Source organism: Arachis ipaensis, chromosome B8, assembly GCF_059453495.1.
Source record: "Arachis ipaensis isolate K30076 ecotype BB chromosome B8, ASM5945349v1, whole genome shotgun sequence".
In the NCBI taxonomy this organism is placed as follows: Eukaryota; Viridiplantae; Streptophyta; class Magnoliopsida; order Fabales; family Fabaceae; genus Arachis; species Arachis ipaensis.
The window spans coordinates 15,997,790-16,019,760 of record NC_142443.1 but is presented as its reverse complement, the minus strand read 5'-3'; the positions used below and the strand labels follow the sequence as shown (position 1 = coordinate 16,019,760).

Sequence of the window (21,971 nt, the reverse complement as noted above, 5' to 3'; positions counted from 1 at the left end):
TGTCAAATTTGCCAGCTTCCCTTCCCCGGTGGTTGGGAGGCCTACGTCATTGTATCGTAGGACCAGGTCATTTGGCTCAAAACTCCTCCTTAGCACTCTGGCGTTGTAACGAAGGGCTATTATTTGCTTCAGTGCCGTCTCCGACAAGTGCGTCATTTCCCTGGTTTCATCGACCAGGTCCATTTCTACAGCTTTCTCAACTCCACCTAGGAGTAGCCGTCGACTCGGCTCCCCGACCTCTACGGGGATCACTGCATCAACCCCGTAGGTAAGTCGAAAAGGAGTTTCTCCGCTGGAGAATTGAAGTGTTGTTCTATAGGACTATAGGACTGACGCGAGTTCGTCTGCCCACGCTCCCTTCTTCTGGTCGAGTCATTTCTTGAGGCCCTGGAGGATGACTTTATTTGCAGCTTCAACTTGGCCATTGGTCTGTGGGCGCTCCACTGACGGGAACCTCTGTTTTATCCCTAGGCCCGTAAGAAACTCCCTAAACTTCTTGTCCACGAACTACGTCCTATTGTCCGATATCACAGACTCTGGGATTTCGAATCTGAAAATTAACTATCTCCATATGAACTTACGGCAATTTGATGATGAAATGCTGGACAACGGCTCCGCTTCGACCCATTTTGTGTAGTAATCAATGGCCATGATAAGGTATTTAACCTGTCCAGGGCCTACCGAGAAAGGTCCCAAAAGGTCAATCCCCCATTGGCTGAAAGGTCGGGAGGCCATTAGCAAACTTAACTCGGCAGCCGGGGTCTTATGGAAGTTAGCATTCTTCTGGCACTTCTTGCATCTCTTGACGAATTCTTGGGAATCCAACATCATCGAGGGCCAAAAGTTACCGGCCCTTACGAGCTTCCAGGCCAAAGCCTTTCCCTCAATATGGTGGCCATAGCACCCCTCATGGACTTTCCTTAACACGTAGTCCATCTGGTCGGGGCGTAGGCACTTCAACAGGGGTTGGCTCAGTCCTCTCTTAAATAGCTGGCCTTATACTATTACGTACTTGGCCGCCTCCCTTCTTAACACCTTCGCAGCCTTGTGGTTGTTGGGGAGCTTGCTATTTTTCAGAAAGTCAGTAATCGGATCGATCTATGAGGGAACGACATCTGCTCGGGCCACACATAGGGTGACCGTCGGCTCTTTCACCAATCCTTAGATCAAAGACCGGTTTCCCGTTCCTGGCTTTGTACTGGACAGTTTTGATAGGAGGTCGGCTCGTGTTTTCCTTTCTCTTGGGACATGCTGCACCACGACCTCATCAGAATCCTTGCTTAGACCCCTAACCTTTTCCAGGTATCTTTGTAGTAAAGGGTCCTTGGCTTGATAAGTTCCATTGATTTGGGAGGTGATGACTTGAGAGTCACTATTCACCTCCACTCTGGTCGCCTCATCTTCTTTTGACAATAGCAGACCGCCAATAAGGGCCTCATATTCCGCCTGGTTGTTTGAGACTGGGAACTCGAACTTGATGGACTGCTCGTACACCATTCCTGTCGGGCTCTTGAGGATTATCCCTGCTCCCCTAAATGTTGGTTGGAAGCTCCGTCAACATGGAGTTTCCACAGTATGCCCGGGGGTTCGTGAGGGTCTCCCGTTACTTCTACCAGAAAGTCGGCCATAGCCTGGGTATTAATTGCATGTCTGGGTTCATATTGCAGGTCATATTGAGATAGCTCAACTGCCCAAGTCATTATCTGTCCCGCCAGGTTGGGTTTCTGCAAGACCTGGCGGATCGCTTGGTCTGTCCTGACAATTACCCAATGTCCTTGAAAGTATTACCGTAATCTTCGGGACGAGGTCAGGAGCGCATGTGCTAGCTTTTCCAATTTACTGTATCTTAACTCTGCCCCTTGCAGTGCTTTGCTAACAAAGTAGACCGGCTGTTGGATTTTTCCCTCCTCTCGTACCAAAACGGCCGCCAAGGCTTCATCCATTAATACCAAGTACAGAAACAGCGTCTCACCGTCCTTAGGCTTGCCGAGAACTGGGGGTGCCGAGAGTGTGCTTTTGAAATGGTTGAATGCCTTTTCGCACGCTAGAGTCCACTCAAAAGCTATTCCTTTCTTCATCAAGCTAAAGAATGGGTGGGCTCTGACCGCCGACGTGCTGAGAAAACGGGATAGGGCCGTGAGTCTTCCAGCCAACCTCTGAACATCCTTGATACATCCCGGGCTCGCCATTTGCAATATTGCCTCGCACTTCTCAGGGTTGGCTTCAACTCCCCTCTGGGTTATCATGAAACCCAGAAACTTCCCTGCCTCCATAGCAAAAGCGCACTTGAGGGGGTTAAGCCTCATATTGTGTCGTCGGAGGGACGCGAACACAGTCTTTAGGTCACCAACTAGGTCTTCCGATTGGCTGGTCTTTACCAGGATGTCATCTATGTACACCTCTACCGTCTTCCCGATAAAGTCGCTGAAAACTTTGCTCATCAGCCTTTGATAAGTCACTGCTGCATTCTTTAATCCGAACGGCATTACCCTGTAGCAGTAAGTGCCACCTGGCGTTATAAATGCCGTTTTCTCCTCGTTAGGCCAGTGCATCGGTATCTGGTTGTAACCAGAGTACGCGTCCATGAAACTCAAAAAATGATATCCCGCGACTGTGTCCACTAAAGCATCAATATTGGGGAGGGGGAAGGAGTCCTTGGGGTATGCCTTTTGAGTTCCGAGTACTCTACACAATCCTCCATTTCCCGTTGGCTTTTTTAACCAGGACTACGTTCGACAGCCAAGCCGAGTAGTCTAGTTCATGGATGAACCCTACTTCCAACAAGCTGGCCGTCTGCTTGGCCACCTCGTTGGCTCTTTCCAGGGACATCTTCTTTCGTCTTTGGGCTACGGGCTTGGCATCTCCCTTCACGGCTAGGTGATGTGACATGAACTAGGGGTCAATCCCCAGCATGTCGGCTGGTGTCCATGCAAACAAGTTGCCATTTGATCGAATCATCTCTATCAGAGGCTCTTTCAGGTTGTAGGGGAGGTTTCTATTAACAAAAGTGAACTTATCCTCTGAGTCCCCGACCCTGAAATTTCCAGATCTCCTTCAGGCTCTGGTCTCGGTTTGTCGTCAATCCTGGCGTCCAGATCGGCTAGGAAGACCCCAGACGCCTCCTTCGACTTCTTCCTTAGGGAGAGGCTGGCATTGTCTCACGCGACCACTATTTTTAGGTCTCCCATGATGGTCCCCACCGATCCATCGTCGGCTGCAAACTTCATGATTAGTAGCTTGGTACATATTACCGCACAGAATTCGTTGATTATTTTCCTCCCAATATAAGATTGTCTGCCGTGGAGTCCCTCAGAACGACAAACTCTGCCATTAGCGGCCTCTTTCCTTGACCTCTTCCTATGGAGACCGGGAAGGAGACTATCCCGTCAGGTTTTATAAAGTTATCTCCCAGGCCGACCACCCCGTGCTGATGATGGGTTTTTAAGTCGGTTTCTCAGAGGCTCAGAGCGCCAAACACATTTCGGAACATAATGTTGGAGTCGGCGCCAGTGTCAACGAGAATTTGCTTGACCAACCCTGTTCCTACTCTTGCTGTGATTACCATGGGAGGGTTCTCCGGTATGTCATGGAACCATCGGTCCTCCGGTCCGAATGATATCGTTGGGGTTCTCCTGGGGGAGGGTCCGTGGCTAGTTGATGATACGGCCAGAACCTTAGCGTCTTTCTTTGCTGCCGACTTCGATCTCAACACTACATCCCTTCCGACTACGACATTCACGACAGTGAGGCCACGGTTTTCTTCTTCGGGCTCTTGCCTTTGCTTCATGACACAGCTTCTGTCGTCGTCAGACCGGTCGCGCTCTCGCCTTCTGGGTTCTCTTATGAACTGTGAGAACTCCGCCAGTTTGCCTTCACGAATTGCCTGTTCCAAAGCGTCTTTCAAGTCAAAGCAATCTTGGGTTTTATTGCCGAAACCTTTGTGGTAGTCACAATAGAGATTCTTGTTTCCGCCAATTTTGTCCTTGAGCTGGCAAGGCTTCGACAAGATGCCTTTGTCGGCTATCTGTTGGTACACCTCAACGATCGGGGCCGTCTGAGGGGTATAGTTTGTGAACTTTCCTACTCGGAGAAATGGTTTGAAGGGTTTAGTCGGCCCTCTGTCCCTGGCATGCTCTTTGGGCCTTTCCCCGTTCCCGGGCTGGCGACTAGGAAGATGGGCGGGCTGCCATTTGTTGGCCGCCACCACTTGGCTGACCTTCTCGTCGTTGATGTACTCTCTCGCCACATTCTGAATTTCCTGCATGGTCTACATGGGCTTGGTAGTGAGGTGTTTTTTGAAGTCTTCATTCAACATCCCGTTTGTCAGACACAGGCTGGCCACCGAGTCGGTCAGGCCGTCAATCTCCAGGCATTCGTCGTTGAACTTGTCAAGATACTTCCTGGTCGGTTTGTCGCTTCTTTGGGTCACCCCTAGAAGGTTGATCGGGTGCTTGGCTTTGACAATGCGCGTGGTAAATTGTGCTAGAAAGGCACGAGTTATGTCTGCGAAAGTCGTCACGGACCCTTGAGGGAGAGCGTTGAACCATCGGATTGCCGGTCCTGCCAGGGTCACAGGAAAAGTGCGACATCTCACCTCGTCGCCCACACCCTCCAGGTTCATCCTGGCCTCAAAGGCCGTTAGGTGCTCCTGGGGGTCCTGGGTTCCGTTGTATCTCATGTCCGTTGGTTTGTCGAAATGTTTCGGTAGTTGGACCTTAAGAATGGAGTGATGAAAGGGGGTTGCTCCCATGATTACGGGGTGTCGTCGCCTTCTTAGCCTCTCCCTGCTCTCTTCTCGATCTTCCTCCTCCGCGTGTCTCGCTAAGGGCCGGGTGTAGATTATGGGGTCTTGTTGTCTCCTCGGTACTTCCCTGCTTTCCCCTTGGCCTCCCGACTCCGTGTGTGTTGGAGGGATCGGGAGCCCGCTGTACGCCTGGAGCGGTTCCTCCGGGGGCTTCTTCCTTGAGTTTTCCTTCTCCTTTGAGGAGACTGGGCAAAAGGTTGACTCAGGCCGGGCTGGTAATGTTTCCTAGTAGCCAGCTCCCTCTCCAGGTTTTGTACCTTATGGAGCAACTCTTGCATTATTCTCGCGCTGTCGCTTTCCGTTCCTCCGAAAAGACGTCTTTTTCGGGGGTGGGAGGAAGTCAAGGAGACTACCCTACTGGTTCGGTGAGCATTCTCCTCTACGCGCGGTTCGCCTCTCTCTTGCCATTTTACTGGGCCCAATAGAAAATCTATTCAGGCAAGGTCCCCACAGACGGCACCAATGTTCGGTGTGTCGGTTCCTCAATGGGTCGGAGGTGCTGCGTATGCTAGGGACAGGGGACCTGGATCCGAGTCGCTTATGCATGATAGGGCCTCCTGGGGAACGTGGAAGGGAGAGGACTGGAGTTTCACGATTTTTCGGGTTGACGAGGTAGTGAGGGGTGAGCCACCTGCAAAAGGGACTCTGACGCTCAAGTCAAAATCCATACAAGGCGGCAAAAAAAAAGTGGAGTTAGGTGACGTACCTTGGGAGAAGAGTAGGGCCCTCCCCTTACAGTGGCGGAGCTTCACTAAGACAATGGGGACTATGGCCCCCCAAATATTTTATAGAACTAAAACTTTGACCATTTATTTTGTTTGATACAAGTTGTTTAATTGGTTATTATTTTTGTTGTAAGTTTTCTACAAGCTCTTGGTGTTGGGTTCAAAATTTACTACAAACATATTCTCCTTTTTGTATATATATATATATATATATATATATATATATATTCTTTTCTTTTTACTTTTAAGGTCAACAAATTTTCATTTTTTCATTTTTATTTTTTATGTTTATAATAAGAGAAAATTCTACTCCCCTCCCATGCGAGATACTAAAATGACACTCCCCTCCCCTCTATTTTATAAATGTACATTTCTCTCCCTTCTAACTTTTAAAAAACCCCATCTTTAATCCATTTTAAACTTTTTGTGTTAACTAATGTTAACTTTATCCATTTTTTAAGAAAAAATAAATTATTTTTAAAAAAAAATACACATTAACAAAATTTTATTTTTTATTATTAAATTTTACTTACCAAAATATCCTTTAATAAATTATTCTTTTATTGATTAAATTGTATCTTTTTAAAAATTTAATAATTATATTATTTTTTTTCTAAAATATCCTTCAATAATTTTTAATTATTAAATTATAATTTTACCAAAATTTTCGTTAATAATTTTTTATATTTTACTATTAATTTTTCGATATCTATATATATTATTTTAACATAAAATAAAAAATTTTAGTAAAATTATTTTTCAATATCAATATATATTAATTGTTATATATATTAACAGTGGTAAGATTTTTTTATTTAATGTTAAAATAATATATATTGATATAAAAAAATTAATAGTAAAATATAAAAATAATTGTTAACAAAAATTTTGGTAAAATCATAATTTAATAATTAAAAAATTATTGAAGGGTAGGTATCTTAGAAAAAATAATTTAATTATTAATTTTTTTAAAAGTATTTTAATAAAAATACAATTTAATCAATAAAAAAATAATTTATTAAAGGGTATTTTGGTAAGCAAAATTTAATGATAAAAAATAAAATTTTTGCTAATGGGTATTTTTTCAAAAAATAATTTATTTTTTCCTAAAAAATGGATAAAATTAATATTAGTTAATACAAAAAATTTTAAAATGGATTAAAGAGGAGGTTTTTAAAAGTTAGAAGGGAGGAGAATGTACATTTATAAAATAGAAGGGATGGAAGTGTCATTTTAGCATCTCGCAAAGAAGGGGAGTGAAATTTTCTCTTATAATAAAAAGATAATCTTATTATTTTAAAGTATCATGAACTAAATAAAATTCAACTATCAAATAATAAATAATATAAATAAATGATTTCATACTATTTTTTTAATTTCAATGTTTTATATAACAAAATTATTTTTCAACTAAATTATAAAATAGATAAACTATATATATATATATATATATATATATATATAAATATTTATTAAAATAAGTCTAATATTTTATTTTTTTATATCACTACTATCTTTAATATGTTGCACAATATAGTAATTAGTATCATAATATCAAATAAAAAAAAGTCTTATTATATTTTAAGTTTGTCATTTTATATTTTTTATTGATCTTCAATATTTTTTGAAAAAAATTAATTTGGACAAAAAAATTATATATTTAATATAGTTTTAGATGCTATTATGTTAATTATAGTTTTTTAATAATTTATTTCTACAATTATAAATTTATAATAATTTAAAAAATAAAAATTAATACATTTAATTTGACAATAAATACCCTTATATATATATATATATATATATATATATTTGGTCCCCCTAAAATTTTTTTTTCAAGATGTACCACTATCTTCTTATATAATCTGCACCTAGGACAGGTCTCACGGGAGCAAATTTTTTTTTTAAAAAACTTTCTTCCTCTGCTGTCATATACCTCGCTGGAGGAAAAGAGGTGTCTTGAGTTTTCTTCCCATTTAAATTTTACATACCCGTTAGATCAACTGGTCGGACCGAAATATTAGACCAGCTGTACCGGGCCGGAACATTATCTTATATTATAAAACCCATAAATTTAATATTCTTATGTGATAGTTAAAGTGTTAATGTATATATTTCATTATTTTGACACAGATGTTTTCTTTTAAAATCATGTATTCCATCTAGCTATGGCTAATGACAAGCCAACGTCAACTTAGCATTATTATTAGTCGCATCAATGTATAACAGTCGCTTGAATTATTGTTGCCCACTTGCCCTAAGAAACTCTAACTGTTAATTTAATTATTAAACGAGTAAATAGCTAAAATCATCCCTAAAAGATACTCCGATCTCTATTTTGGTTCTTGAAAGATAAAGTTAATCAAAATCGTCCCTGGAAGATACACAATTGGTTACGTCAGTTGGATGATGACGTGTCACATTAAGTGCCACGTGGCATATGATGACGTGGAGGACTAATGCCACGTGTCACAAGATGATTGGTTGATGTGTCAGATCAGTGACATTTGGCATGCCACGTGTTAGATCAGTGACACGTGGCATGCCACGTGGCACTTGAGATGTAAAAAAGTTATTTGTAATCAAAATAGTCCTTGAAAGTTCAGACGTAAGTCATTTTCATCCCTAAAATTTTAAAAATTAATCAAATTAGTCCTTATATAATTTTTTTTTATTTTTTCTTGATAATATTAAATTTAAAATATTTTTTGATACTACTAATTTTAATAGAAATGTAATTGACAATAAAAAAATTAGTAATTGTATCTTTTCTTCTTAAAAATTTTTTCAATAAAAAGATCTCTCTCCTTTAATTCTTGTCAAAATCTCTCTTATTCTTTTCTATTCTAAAACATTTTTCTTACATTATTACATTTTGATGGAATATATATATATATATATACTCAAAATTGAAATGTAGGTATTTGTTAACCTAAACAAAGTTATATGCTTAAAATCAAAATTTGTGTATGTTAACCTAAATGAAAATAATACCGTAATGAAAAAAAAAAGATGTATAAATTTTTATTAACTTTGTTTAGGTTAACATACATAAATTTTTATTTTGAGCATATAACTTTGTTTAGGTTAACAAAAACATATATTTCAATTTTGAGTATATATATATATTCCAGCAAAATGTAATAATGTAAGAAAAAAGTTTTAGAATAGAAAAGAATAAGAGAGATTTTGACAAGAATTATAGGAAAGAGATAATTTTATTGAAAAAATTTTTAAGAAGAAAAGATACAATTACTAATTTTTTGATTGTCAATTATATTTTTATTAAAATTAGTAGTATCAAAAAATATTTTAAATTTAATATTATCAAGAAAAAATAAAAAAAAATATATAACGACTAATTTGATTAATTTTTAAAATTCTAGGGATGAAAATGACTTACGTCTGAACTTTCACGGACTATTTTGATTATAAATAACTTTTTTACATGTCAAGTACCACACGTGGCATGCCAGGTGTCACTGACCTGACACTGACACGTGGCATTAGCCATCCACGTCATCATATACCACATGGCACTTAACGTGACACGTCATCATCCAACTGACGGAAGGACTAACGTGACCAATCGTATATCTTTTGGGGATTTTAATTAACTTTATCTTTCGATGACTAAAATGAAGATTGGAGTATCTTTCAGAGACAATTTTGGCTATTTACTCATTATTAAACATTCCCTCTTTTTTCCTTCACAGACTCCTTTCACTTACTCCATTTTTGAGATTTCTCTTTTTAAAAAAAAAAATTAGCATAAAATTGCTCAGTCGTTCTACTTGATTTTCCATCATCACCATCCATATGTAATTATATACTCTAGCTTGGTTTTTAAGAAGCTTAGGTTTTGAGATGAATAGGTATCATCCTATTTCAGATTAATTCTTACTATATTTGCTATATTTTTATTTGTTTAATTTTTTGTGCTTGTATATATAGTTTTGCCTTTATAGGACATAGAAATGTTGTGTGGCAATGGCTATGAATTATTAGACAGGTTCAAACTTCTTCACATCTGTTATTTTAAATTTTTTTGGTGACTATTTATTACTCTAAATTTAATCACAAATATATATATATATATATATATATATAAGAAATGAAATGCAAATTAAGATTTCTTTAACAAATTGTAGTAGTAACATGAATTTTTTTTGGATAAAGTATCATTCAAATTAAAAAAACGTTATACAAAGTTCATACGAATAAGATCAAAATGTACAATTACAGGCTGATACATAGTGACACTGTACTAGTTCACTCAGATTGTTGCACTAAAATACTCAATTTTTATTTAATTATTAAATAAACTTTTTTTTTCGCCGACATTTGTCTCACTTCCTTCCTTCGTTCTTTTTTTTGATTAATATTTAAAAAAAAAATGAGCATAAAATTGTTCATTCACTCATTCTCTTTTATCATAATTCAGCCTAATTCTTATTGTATATGATATTTTTATTTTATTGGTGCTTGGTATGATTTTACCTTGCTAGGACCTAGAAGTGCTGTGAAGCAATGTTTATGAATTATTAGATACTAGGCAGGTTGACATATATAATTTGTTGATTAACATAAATGATGCTAACTATATAATAACAATGGAAAAAATTGTATTTATAATATTATGATGATAATAAGAGGACATGAAAGAATATTTCATTTAAATTAAATTATTATAGAACACAACTTATTAGAATTTAACGTGAAAATAGAGTCATCGTTTGCAATCACCTATATCCACAAATGACCATGAATGATGACGAAATAATGTGGTAATTGAATAGAAATTTATTATCCATAAGAATTGTGTTAGATAGTTGAATGGTAATTATATTTTTTTTTGTAATTTTTGAATTATTCACACAACAAACTTGTCCAATGGGCTATTTTTTGATATAGATTTATATTGTGTTGTTGTAACAGAATCCTAAAATCAAGTTTGTTAGTTAAAGAATTTTAATTTGAAATATGATTTTTCTTTTTTAATGATAGTTTGAAATTTGTCTGCATTATTAATACATTAATACTTTTGGGAATGGTAGAGTACACCTTCTACCGTCTAAACTTTAATTTGAAGAATCATATTTTACCTCAAATAAATATTTTAAATGTGGTTAATCCAACTTTACAATTATATATAATTTGAATTATAATTAGATAAACTAAGTTCATTTATCTATAAATTAAGCTTTCAATAAAGGGTTTGATAGTAGCAAGTAATTAATTTAAATTTTAGAATTATAATATATATCAATATTAACCAAGTAAAAACTAAATTCATTTATCTATAAATTTAGAGCATTTTGTATTGTATCTCTCTTGATTTTTTTTATCTTAAATTTGATGTAATTTTTTAATAAAATATTTATTATAAATATTTAAATAAAATTATCATAAAATATAAATACTAAATACTATGTAATTATATTATGTCTATACAAAAAATTAATTTTGTAAAAATTTTTGGTGAATGAGAATAATTGGCAGAGTTAAAAGTTAAAACAATACATGAGTACAGAGTATAGAGTAGGTATTAATAAGTAATAAGTAGAGTACGTGTTTGAGTAGTTTAATTTGCATTTTTATTTTGTTACTTTTTATTTTTATTTTTATTTCTCTAGTTAATAATAAGATGTATTTTTGCTGTGTTAGTTAAGTTTTTCTAAAATAAAAAATTCCATTTTAAATTTTCAAATTTCAAAATAAGTTACAGCGAGATTCAAGATTTCAAGGCTTTATGCACTTTGCCATTTTTTTTGTCATCATGGATTGTGAGAATGATTGTTCAGAGAACATCAATGTAACTGAACTTCCAACAATAACACCGTGGAATCACTCTTCAGCAAATGCTCCTCCTTGTGATCAAGAATCATCACATCCAATATTTTCAAACAGAGGCATGGATAATAGCAAAATTTCCTCCGGCGGCTGCGGCAGATTTAATGGAGACCTTCATTGTTCTTCAATAAATCCTCTTTCCGTTCACGAATCAGATCCAAGTTTCCCAAACAGAGGCATGAACAACATGGATGGATTCCATGGAGCAAGTTATGACCTTCATTCTTTTTCAGCAAATGCTCCTCTGCCGCGACAAGAATCAGATCTAATTTTCCCAACCGGAGGCATGATGAACAGCAACATGTGTGGCGGCGGCGGATTCAACCGAGCAAGTGACCTTCTCTTGGTGGTGTCAATGTACGCAGAGCCAACAAAGTCGGAAATCATAGCTCTTGCTAAGTCCGCGATGGATGAATTGTCGAAAATAGCCCTGGAAGGGCAGCCTTTGTGGGTCCCGCAGAAGGACAAGAAGTTCGAAACGCTTAACGATATCGAGTACTTGAGGCAGTTCGGTGAGGTTCAAGAAATTGAATCGATGAAGGAGATTATGAAGCTTGTTGAGGTTGGACAAGAAGAGTCTTCTTCTTCCCAGTACTTGTTGCCAACGGTTGACTCGTTTCGAAGGGAGCTTGTTCCGTTATCTCTCAGTGGAGTTCCCAAAGAAGCTCTTCAAACTGAAGCTTCACGTGATATGGGGTACCTTGAGATCAGTTCCACCAAACTTCTTCACTTGCTTATGGATGTGGTAACGTTATTATTACTTCATTTTTCCCTACAAAAAACAATGAATTGACACACATACACTCACTCCTGTTATCTAATTTTATTTCATCAGAATCAATGGTCCAAAGCATTCGACAATATTGTCACTAGGGCAGCGGTGCTAGGAAACTTATCAAATGGAGCGGAAGAAAGTTATGATGGGAAAGTGCAAGTGGTAAGTTAAGCGTGTTAGTCTATTCTTAATTGTTAGTTCTCTAAGTATGTAATATCTTGTTAGTTTATTAATTCATTACCCCATGAACCTTTGAGTTAGTTACTATGTGAATTTTGCATGCCATAAAGTTTGCATGAAAAGGTTAAACATTTATATAACGAGATTCACTATTTTCAAATCTATTTGAATTTGCAAAAGATTTCTTCATTTGTTGAAGTAAACTATATAAACCCCCCTTCAACGAATCCTTAATTAATATATGAATTGCATTATACTACATGATACCATTAATGTTAAAAGAGCAATTATCTATTCTCCATTAAATTAAAATGACAATTATTGTGAATTATGGAGCTAATCCAGGGAATTTCTAAAATCAATAATGTAGTAAACGTTGTTATATTCTAATTCTTTGTGTCCCATGTTTTGTTGTGGTAGATGTTCGCAGAATATCATTTGCCTACACCATTTGTGCCAGCAAGGGAGTGCTATTTTGCAAGGTACTGCAAGCAATTACCTTATGAAATGTGGGGTGTTGTTGATGTATCCCTTGAGAAGCATTTTCCATCTCTAGCAACCAATTTCCGAAGAAGACCATCAGGCTGCTTGATTAGGCCAATGCCAGACGGATTCTCTAAGGTTTTCATTTTATTTTATTTCTTGTCCTCACTTTTATTTCATATATTAAAAATTTCTTATTCTATCCAATGACAAGCTTAGTAGTGTATGCATTCTGATCATTTATTACTTTATTTATTACCATAAATGGTTGCATTGTATAGGTACTTAAAAAGTTATTATGGACATAGACTATTCATAAAACACTTCATTACTATTCATAAAACACTTCATTTATTCTAAAATATACTAATTTCATTATATTTAACATCTTATTCTATAATATAATTATTTATCTCTATTCATAATAGTGCGTTAGCTTAATTAATTAATTCAGTATATAAAGTAAAATGAAGATATTATACGTCTTTCATTTAATATGAAAATTCATGATGTGTTAGAAATGTTGAAAATAAATTTATTTCAATGATTTTTTTTGTATAATTGTTTTCTAAAATAATCAATTATGTGCAATTGATTTATATTTGGATATTTTAGCTAAAATGTCATTTTAATATAATTTATTGAGCTTGAAATATATAAAGAAAGCTTCTTTTTAAGGGTACAATTACAAAAATAGATATAAAATCCTTTTTTAGATTTTTTAATATTTAAGATCAATTTGATAAAATCAATATAATTCTAAAAGAATAAACTTTTGTTTAAAATTATAAGCTTCAAAATATGGCCTTTTCTTATAAACTCATTTTTAGCTTATAATTATTAGTTTTGATTATAAATCGAGTTCTAGTTTTAACGGAAACTTGATTATTAATTTTCAAGTGAAAGACTTTTTTTGGTAAAAAAAATTTTAGAAAGTTAGCAGAATTTATTATTTTTGATCAATAATTAGTCAATAATATTTAAAAATATAGATTAAAAATATGTTATTAGATTAATAGACTAAAAAAATTAGACTGATAGTCAAATTTATCAGAAAAAAAAAACTATTCTATTGGCTTTGAACTTTACAAGGTTTGGAAACATGGCCTTAGTCATGACTCATGAAATTAATTTTTCTTCTTCATAGTTGATTATGGTAAAGCAAAAGGTTTGTGCAGTTTTGATTTGTTTTAAACTATAATTTGATGATGTTAGGTTATATGGGTGGAGCATGTGGAAGCAGACCATAGCCAACTGAGCAACCATTTCCGGCCACTAGTAACAACGGGTTTGGGTTTTGGTGCAACTCGTTGGATTAATTCTATAGTTAGGCACACTGAATCATCTAAAATTATGGAGGCTAAATCAGCTCCAATTTATGTGGATTATGGAGGTAAACATCTACTGCACTTACTTTCTTTTTCTTTTTTTCTTCGAAATCATTCTTAATTAAGATACAAGTATATATAGGCATATGTTCGAAATATAATCACAGTAAAATATTTAAATTTGATAATTGAGAATCGATAAATAATTTAATATATTTAACTAAATTTATATTTAATAATTTTTAGTTATCAACTTTACATGAAAATAACTGTATTGATAGTATATATATATGATTTTAATTAATAGTTTAAACTTTAGATACTGTTTTACTTTAGCTATGTATGTTTCTCTTTTTGTTTTTTTGATGAAATAAACATATACACAGTTATAATACCACAAGCTGGAAGGACAAGTTTCCTTAACCTGGCAGACAGACTTGTGAGAAGCTTTTGTGGTGATATCAATGCTTCAATGACGAATCAATGGATGCCATTAATATCTTCAGAATCTGATTCTTCAGATGTGAGGGTGATGATCAGGAATAACATTGAGGATCCTGGGAAACCTATTGCTACAACTGTGGTGTTTAGCACTTGTCTTTGGCTTAACGTCTCACCATCACGGTTGTTCAATTTCTTGCGTCACGAGGATTCAAGAAACAAGGTATAGATCCTCAACTATATATATACATTAACCAATTAACCAAAATTCTAATTGCAATCATTTCAGAAGCCAAAAAATTTATATAAATCTTGATATAGTAATATATAATTTCTAACATCTTTCACATTCCCTGCTTTTGTTGAACAATTATTAGTGGGATTTACTTTCACGTAATCTTACAATTCGGGAATTTGCATATATGAACAAAGGCACAAATCCAGGGAATCGTGTTTCCTTAATGCGAGCAATGGTAATAACCAATTCTTTTTTCTTTTTGTTGTTTAAATTAATTTTACATTAACATCTAATCAAGTGTTGCCACTTGTAGTAAAGTAAATGTGAGTTTAGTTGTTATTATTAATTTTAACTGCACTTGTTATTATGAATCAGAAATCTGAAGACAAGATTGAGATCTTTTACATTCAAGAGAGCTACACAGACACAACAGGATCCTATATTGTTTATGCTCCACTAGACGAATTTGCTTTGTCATCTCTTGCAAATGGAGCAAACCCTAACAATGTAATGGTCCTTCCATCAGGATTTTCTATCCTTCCTTGTGGGTTCCCTAGTGATTATATTGATGAGAAGGGTGAAGGTGGAAGCATTTTAACTATTGCGTTTCATACAATTGAGAGTCACAACATTAAACAATTTTTTTCTCTTGAATCAGTTATTGTCATGAAAAAGATTATTTCAGAGACTGTCACCAATATAAAAGATGCTGTGTTGTATAATAATTACACTAACAATTGGCAGTATAACTGATAATTCAGGTAGACTGTGTTTGCATTAAATAACTGTTGGGATCATTGTTTGTATTGTACTATTTAGTTTAATATTTAATGGAATTGTTGTGTTTTTTTAGGCATATATTTTCATTTTTAAGATGAATATTGATATGTATGAATGCAAAGGAAGTCTTGAAACAATAATCGACTTGTTTTTTCTTTTGTATAACTTTAAAATTACGAGTTCAAACACTAACAATAATTAGTGATATAATTATCAAATTAAATTGTGTACATTACATTTTTTAAATGGATAAGACTCTTTTATATGGATATGTATGTATTAATGTCATTTCATATATGCAAAAAAAAAATAATATGATCAATATTCAATTAGATGGAATAAAATATATGACGTGTATATTTGTCTGATCAAGCTCCAATGAAATTACATGCAATGCTTGTTCTGAACGAGCTACAAAAGATAAAGCTGGCAGTGGACTTTTCTTTTTGTTGTATTATTTATTGGGACTCAGTTGACAGTGGCATCTTATGCATGCAAGTGTGTCACTTAATGCTACATATTAAAATTTGATATATACCGTTGCGTTTACTCAATGTTTTGGGGAAATTTAATAGACTTAATACACTATTCATAAACAACTACTTCAAATTCAAAGCAAACAATGAAGCTCACGAACAAAACCATCAACACAAGAAGACTCAAAATCATTGCTTAAAAAGAGATTCCTTATTTTGCTATGATTTTCTCTCACCTGTCTTCCAACTTGATTCTGATCATTCATTACAATCTCAACAGCTTTGCACAGACTCTCTTTGCTAAACAAACCATCCTCTTCACCCTTCACAACTTCAATTCCAACCTTCAACCTACTCTCCAAATTCCTCGCAGAAATTGCATGATCACTATAAGGCCCAAGCAATAACACGAGCTGGCACAAACTCACTAGCGCTTCGGTTACAGAAGCTGCTCCAGAATGTGTTATGAAGCACCCAATAGAAGGGTGCCCCAAAAGCAATTGTTGCTGCACCCAACCACCATACACAACTCCTCTTCCTTCAACCCTTTCTTTAAATCCTTCCGGTAACGCTTGCTCAATCGAATCAAACTCAGCCGGTGGCTTAAGCGCCGCAAGAAACGGAAAACCTTTTACTTCAAGACCGAGAACTAATTCTTGCAATTGAGATTTGTTTAAAGGACATTCACTTCCCAATGCACAGTAAATTACATGTTTAGTATTGAAGCCTGAGAGCCATGATTTCCATTTTTTCTCCAAAGTAGAGTTGGTTGGTTCTGGTAAAAGAGGACCCGAAAGCAGAGTTGACTATTAACCCATTAAGCCCATATTTCTTAGCGTTGGTTACTGTGTAAATCAGACGGTAACATACATCATCATCAGTATATCAATTAAAATTAAAACTATTAAAAAAACGATGAATTACAACTTAATTTAACAAAGTTAGCATTTAATTAATCTTTTTTAAATAAAACACTACATCTTAGATAGTGTTCTTTGTATTTATGATAAATTAAACATACACTACATCCAATGTGTTGATTTCTTTGATTAAATTTAAAAAATGAGAAAAGTGCATGTCCTATGTGTGTTTTGTATTTGGCAAAGTTACAAATTTTAAATATCACGATTTTATAATACTTTTTAAAATTGTTCATTTTTGTAGTAAAATTTTTCTTTTCTTTTACATATATGAATTGGCAATGATGGGAGATTTTTAATTTCTTACAACTAAATAGAGTATATATATATCAGCAATGTACACAAAATAAAAATTATTATATAGTCAAACTCAAAAATCGAAAACAAAGTTATTTTCATGTTATAATCATGTGATAATCAAATATGTTCCAAAATCATATTACATAATCTAGTTAAAATCAAACCACGCGCTCAAAGTAGTAATCAAATTCTAAATCAAAGTTCAATCTCGTGATATAATTATATTATAATCAAACACATTCTAAAATCATGTTACAAAATCCAATTATATTCTAATTATAGCATCAAACTAAAAAGAAAAAATTAGATAATTAAATTTTGTAAAATTTTTAGGTTGTAATATCACTTAATTGCAATGAGGGCATAACTATATATTGAATCTGATTCTTATATTAGTGATCACTTTTGTTGTTAAACTTTTACATATTAAAATTATTAATCTTAAAAATTATCATGCTATACTGAGTTTAATTATTATGTTGAGTGAGTTTAATTATATTCAGGTTTTAAAACATGATTTTGCAGTATATTTATTTATAGTCTGAGTATTATATCATAAATGAAGAACTTGATATTTTCATGAATGAATAACCAATAATAACTCAAAATCTCAAATAATAAAAATAATAATTTCAAATAGAAAAAATGTCGAATATAAAAGTACTAGCCACATATAAAATTAAAATTAAAAAAAAAAGGGCAAATCACAATAATAAACCAAGGGAAACAAAATTTTACACAAATTCGCCAAACCAAAATCTGCTTCGTGAATCCACCAATGTACATTTATATGTAGTTCGAACCAGCCTGATTCGAACTCTATTTCTACATAATTCGAATAAGCTTGGTTCGAATTATACACAAACACACGCACACCATAATTCGAACCAGCTTGGTTCGAATTATACACTTATTAAAAAAATTAATAATTTAAAAATTAAAAAATATATATTTTATTTTATACATTAAAAAAAAACTAACAAAATATTTAATTACGAGACTTCTTTGAAATATTAATGAGCTATCAATTCGAATTCCATACAATACTCTTTTGTCCATTTTTAATAGCTCATGAATATTTTTTAATAAATTTTTTAATAAATTTATTTAAATTATACTACAAAAAATATTTGATCCTGTGCAAAACAATTTAAAAAAAATGGCTTAAAAAATGTTAAGAGTACTATAAAAATTTGTAACGTTCTAATGACTTAGGACATTAAAGAAATACTCTACATAGTCAATACTAATTTAGAAATTAAAGAAAAAATATTTTTATCATGTTACCTAAATCACTAGAATATTACAAACTTTTATAGTATTCATAACATCTTTTAAGCCATTTTTTAAAATTATTTTGTATAGAATAAAATATTTTTTTAATTGTTTTATATGGAATAAAATATTTTCTTTTATTTCTAAATTATTATTGACTATGTAGAGTATTTTATTTAAAATTTGAGTACATGCATGTATTTACCTAAGTTATTAGAACGTTACAAATTTTTATAGTACTCCTAACATTTTTTAAGCCATTTTTTTTAAATTGTTTTGCATAGGATCAAATATTTTTTGTAGTATAATTTAAATAAATTTATTAAAAAAATTTATTAAAAAATATTCGTGAGTTATTAAAAATGGACAAAAGAGTATTGTATGGAAATCGAATCGATAGCTCATTAATATTTTAAAGAAGTCTCGTAATTAAATATTTTGTTAGCTTTTTTTTTAATGTATAAAATAAAATATATATTTATTTAATTTTTAAATTATTAATTTTTTTAATAAGTGTATAATTCGAACCAAGCTGGTTCAAATTATGTAGAAATGAAGTTCGAATCAGACTGGTTCGAACTACATATAAATGTGCATTGGTGGATTCATGAAGCAGATTTTGGTTTGGCGAATTTGTGTAAAATTTTGCTCCCTTTGACTTATTTGAGTTTTTTACCCTTAAAAAAATTGCAAAAATTACATTACAATATATAACAAATCTATTGCAAAAGAAATAAAACTCTTGTTCTTCCAAAATAAATCTATTCCAGTTATAACCCTCCTATTATTATTTGTTGACTCTTTCAGCTAAATTCCTGTTATGTGCAAACAACCCAATACTCTTTTCTATAAAGTCTATCAAAAAAATTCTTTCTGTAAAGATATTATCATAGGCATCATATAACGAGCTTGAAAAATATTTAACAATAAATGCATATATAGTGAACAATTTTATCTTTATTTAAAATCTCTATCAACTTACATAAACTTCTGAAGTTAAAGCATTAAAAATTACACAATATGTAGAATAAATACGTATTATCTCTATACAATATATAAACATAAATATAAACCAAAACACTAAAAAATTAACAACAAAAATCTCACTATATATACACAAGTAGAATTCGCCTAACAAATGAGGAATTTATTTGCAACTTTTACATTACCCTACTTAATCATCCATGAGCTTATATTCATTATTATTATCGATATATAATCTTCTATCTCCTAGAGCCTATTTCCTAAAGAAAAAATCCAAAGGCAACAACTTCCAATACCAGCCTGTTGAGGCTAGAGAATGAGGTCAAAATAACATCATCACCCTCAACCAAACTAGATTCCTCACTACTGTTAAAAACAAGTTAAAAGGTGTTTGATTATTGACAGTAGTTTCAGGAAGGAAAAAAAAACTTCATAAATAACAAATCAAAAACACTTAAAATTAAATTAGGAATCAAACTTTGTCATTTGAACTTGTAGATTCTATTGAATTCTGAATTTGAATTCAGATTTTATTTTAACAAATAGCAATTTTTTTAATCTGGCCAACAAAATTAGAATCAAAACCTTAAGATAAGAAGAACCAAAATAAATCAACGTAATGCATTTAAAATAACTCACTGATAAAAAGAGAAAAGTAAACGGCATAATACTAAAAAGAGAAGAGTGAAGTGTTGCACGAAGAAGAGAAAAAAGTGAAGAGTGAGGAGTAGTGGCACAATCGAAGAAGATGAGAGTGAAAAGAAGAAAATGAGGAGTGAGAAACAGTGAAGTGTTGCGCCGAGAAGAGAATAAATCGTGTGATCGAAAAAGAGGAGAATAGTGGTGTGACAAAAAAACTGGGTGAATTTTATTTTGGCGTTTCATATATTACCGTATTCGTATACACTATTTTACCGTATTTATATATAGCGACTAGAATTAGTGACTAAAATTATGTATAAATAGTGTTTTTGTACAAAAATGTTGTGATAAGAATGGCTTATCACATCTTATGTGGATGCCCATTTTCCATAAGATAGAGTTTCCCAAGGATGAATGAATTTAATGTAGTATTTTAGGAAGACTCCAGGTAACAAATTTTTATTATGTCGAATCTCTTTCATCTTGAATATAATGTTTTTGATATATCTGGAAATAATTATTTATCATGGGTACTAGATGTTAAAATCCATCTTGATTCAATGGATCTTGAAGATACCATTAAGGTTGAAAATAATACATCCCAGAAGGATAAAGCCAAAACTATGATTTTCCTTTGTCATCATCTTGAAGTATGATTGAAAAATGAATATCCCGCATTAAAAGATCCTGTAGATCTGTGGAAAGACCTTGAAGAAAGGTACAATCATAAAAAAAACGGTGATACTTCCTCACGCCCGATATGTTAGAGAAAATTTTCTCAACTTTCCATGTCTCGAATGTGCTCCTGCAGCAGCAGTATCGAGAAAAAGAAATTAAAAAGTATTTTGAATTAATTTTTTACTTTCTTGTTGCTGAATGCAACAATGAGTTACTTTTGAGAAATCATGAAGCGCGTCCAGTTAGCGCCGCCCCATTTCCTGAAGTAAATGCGGCAAAATATAACCCCAGAAGAGGTAAATAGCAAGATTTTGATAACAAGAAAAAATTATGGAAGGAAAAGAAATTATGTTCATAAGAAAGGATCTCACCAGAAGTGGGATAAAGAAAGAAACAATGGGCAAAGTAAATCAATTGAGGATAAATGCTTCTGTTGTGGTGGAAAGGGCCATTGGTCACGTACCTGTCGTACCCCAAGACACATTATTGATCTTTATTAAGCATCCTTGAAAAAGGATGACAAAGAAAAAGAAACAAATTTTGTTTCAAATAATGAAAATTCCACCACTCATTATGATGTATCTAATTTCTTTAAGGATTCTGAAGGAGATACTGGCTATTTGATCAATGATGGAATAATTTGGTATATGTATGTGTTTGTTAAGTATTCATATGAATAATTTTACTTTTACTCATTTTATTATTATTATTATTATTTGTTTTTGAAGAAAAATGGCAAGGACATATTCTGAAGATATTTGCCTTGCGGATAGTGCAAGTTCGCACACTATTCTTAAAAGTGATATATATTTTACCCATCTTGTGCCAAAAGAAGAGTATGTTAATACTATTATTGGCTCAGGCAATGTGATTGAAGGCTCCGGAAGGGCTATAATTTTGTTTCCTGGAGGAACAAAATTTATAATAAATAATGCACTATTATCTACCAAGTCTCTGAGGAACTTGTTGAGTTTCAAAGATATTCGCCGAAATGGATATCATGTTGAGACAATGAATGAGGGAAATCATGAGTATTTATGTATCACAACTCATGATTCAAATAAGAAAGCTATATTAGAAAAGTTACCC

General features: G+C 33.3%; 3 protein-coding genes across 3 annotated transcripts; 1 reads left to right on the top strand and 2 right to left on the bottom strand.

The window, feature by feature from the left end:
- Window positions 1–4,267: 4,267 nt before the first annotated feature.
- On the bottom strand, window positions 4,268–4,750 carry LOC107610571 (uncharacterized). The gene has a single exon (XM_016312608.1). It carries the CDS (start codon window positions 4,748–4,750, stop codon window positions 4,268–4,270), a length of 483 nt encoding a protein of 160 aa, XP_016168094.1.
- Window positions 4,751–11,281: 6,531 nt separating this feature from the next.
- On the top strand, window positions 11,282–15,580 carry LOC107610570 (homeobox-leucine zipper protein ROC2-like). The gene is made up of 7 exons (XM_088496363.1): window positions 11,282–12,127; window positions 12,218–12,319; window positions 12,758–12,958; window positions 14,036–14,213; window positions 14,535–14,812; window positions 14,967–15,062; window positions 15,203–15,580. Exons 1-7 carry the CDS (start codon window positions 11,282–11,284, stop codon window positions 15,578–15,580), a joined length of 2,079 nt encoding a protein of 692 aa, XP_088352489.1.
- A 594-nt stretch (window positions 15,581–16,174) lies between these two features.
- LOC107610569 (anthocyanidin 3-O-glucoside 2''-O-glucosyltransferase-like) lies at window positions 16,175–21,366 on the bottom strand. Its single transcript, XM_016312605.3, has 2 exons — window positions 21,346–21,366; window positions 16,175–16,889 (listed from the first exon to the last, which is right to left on the bottom strand). Exons 1-2 carry the CDS (start codon window positions 21,364–21,366, stop codon window positions 16,218–16,220), a joined length of 693 nt encoding a protein of 230 aa, XP_016168091.1. The 3' UTR covers window positions 16,175–16,217.
- Between the last annotated feature and the right edge of the window lie 605 nt (window positions 21,367–21,971).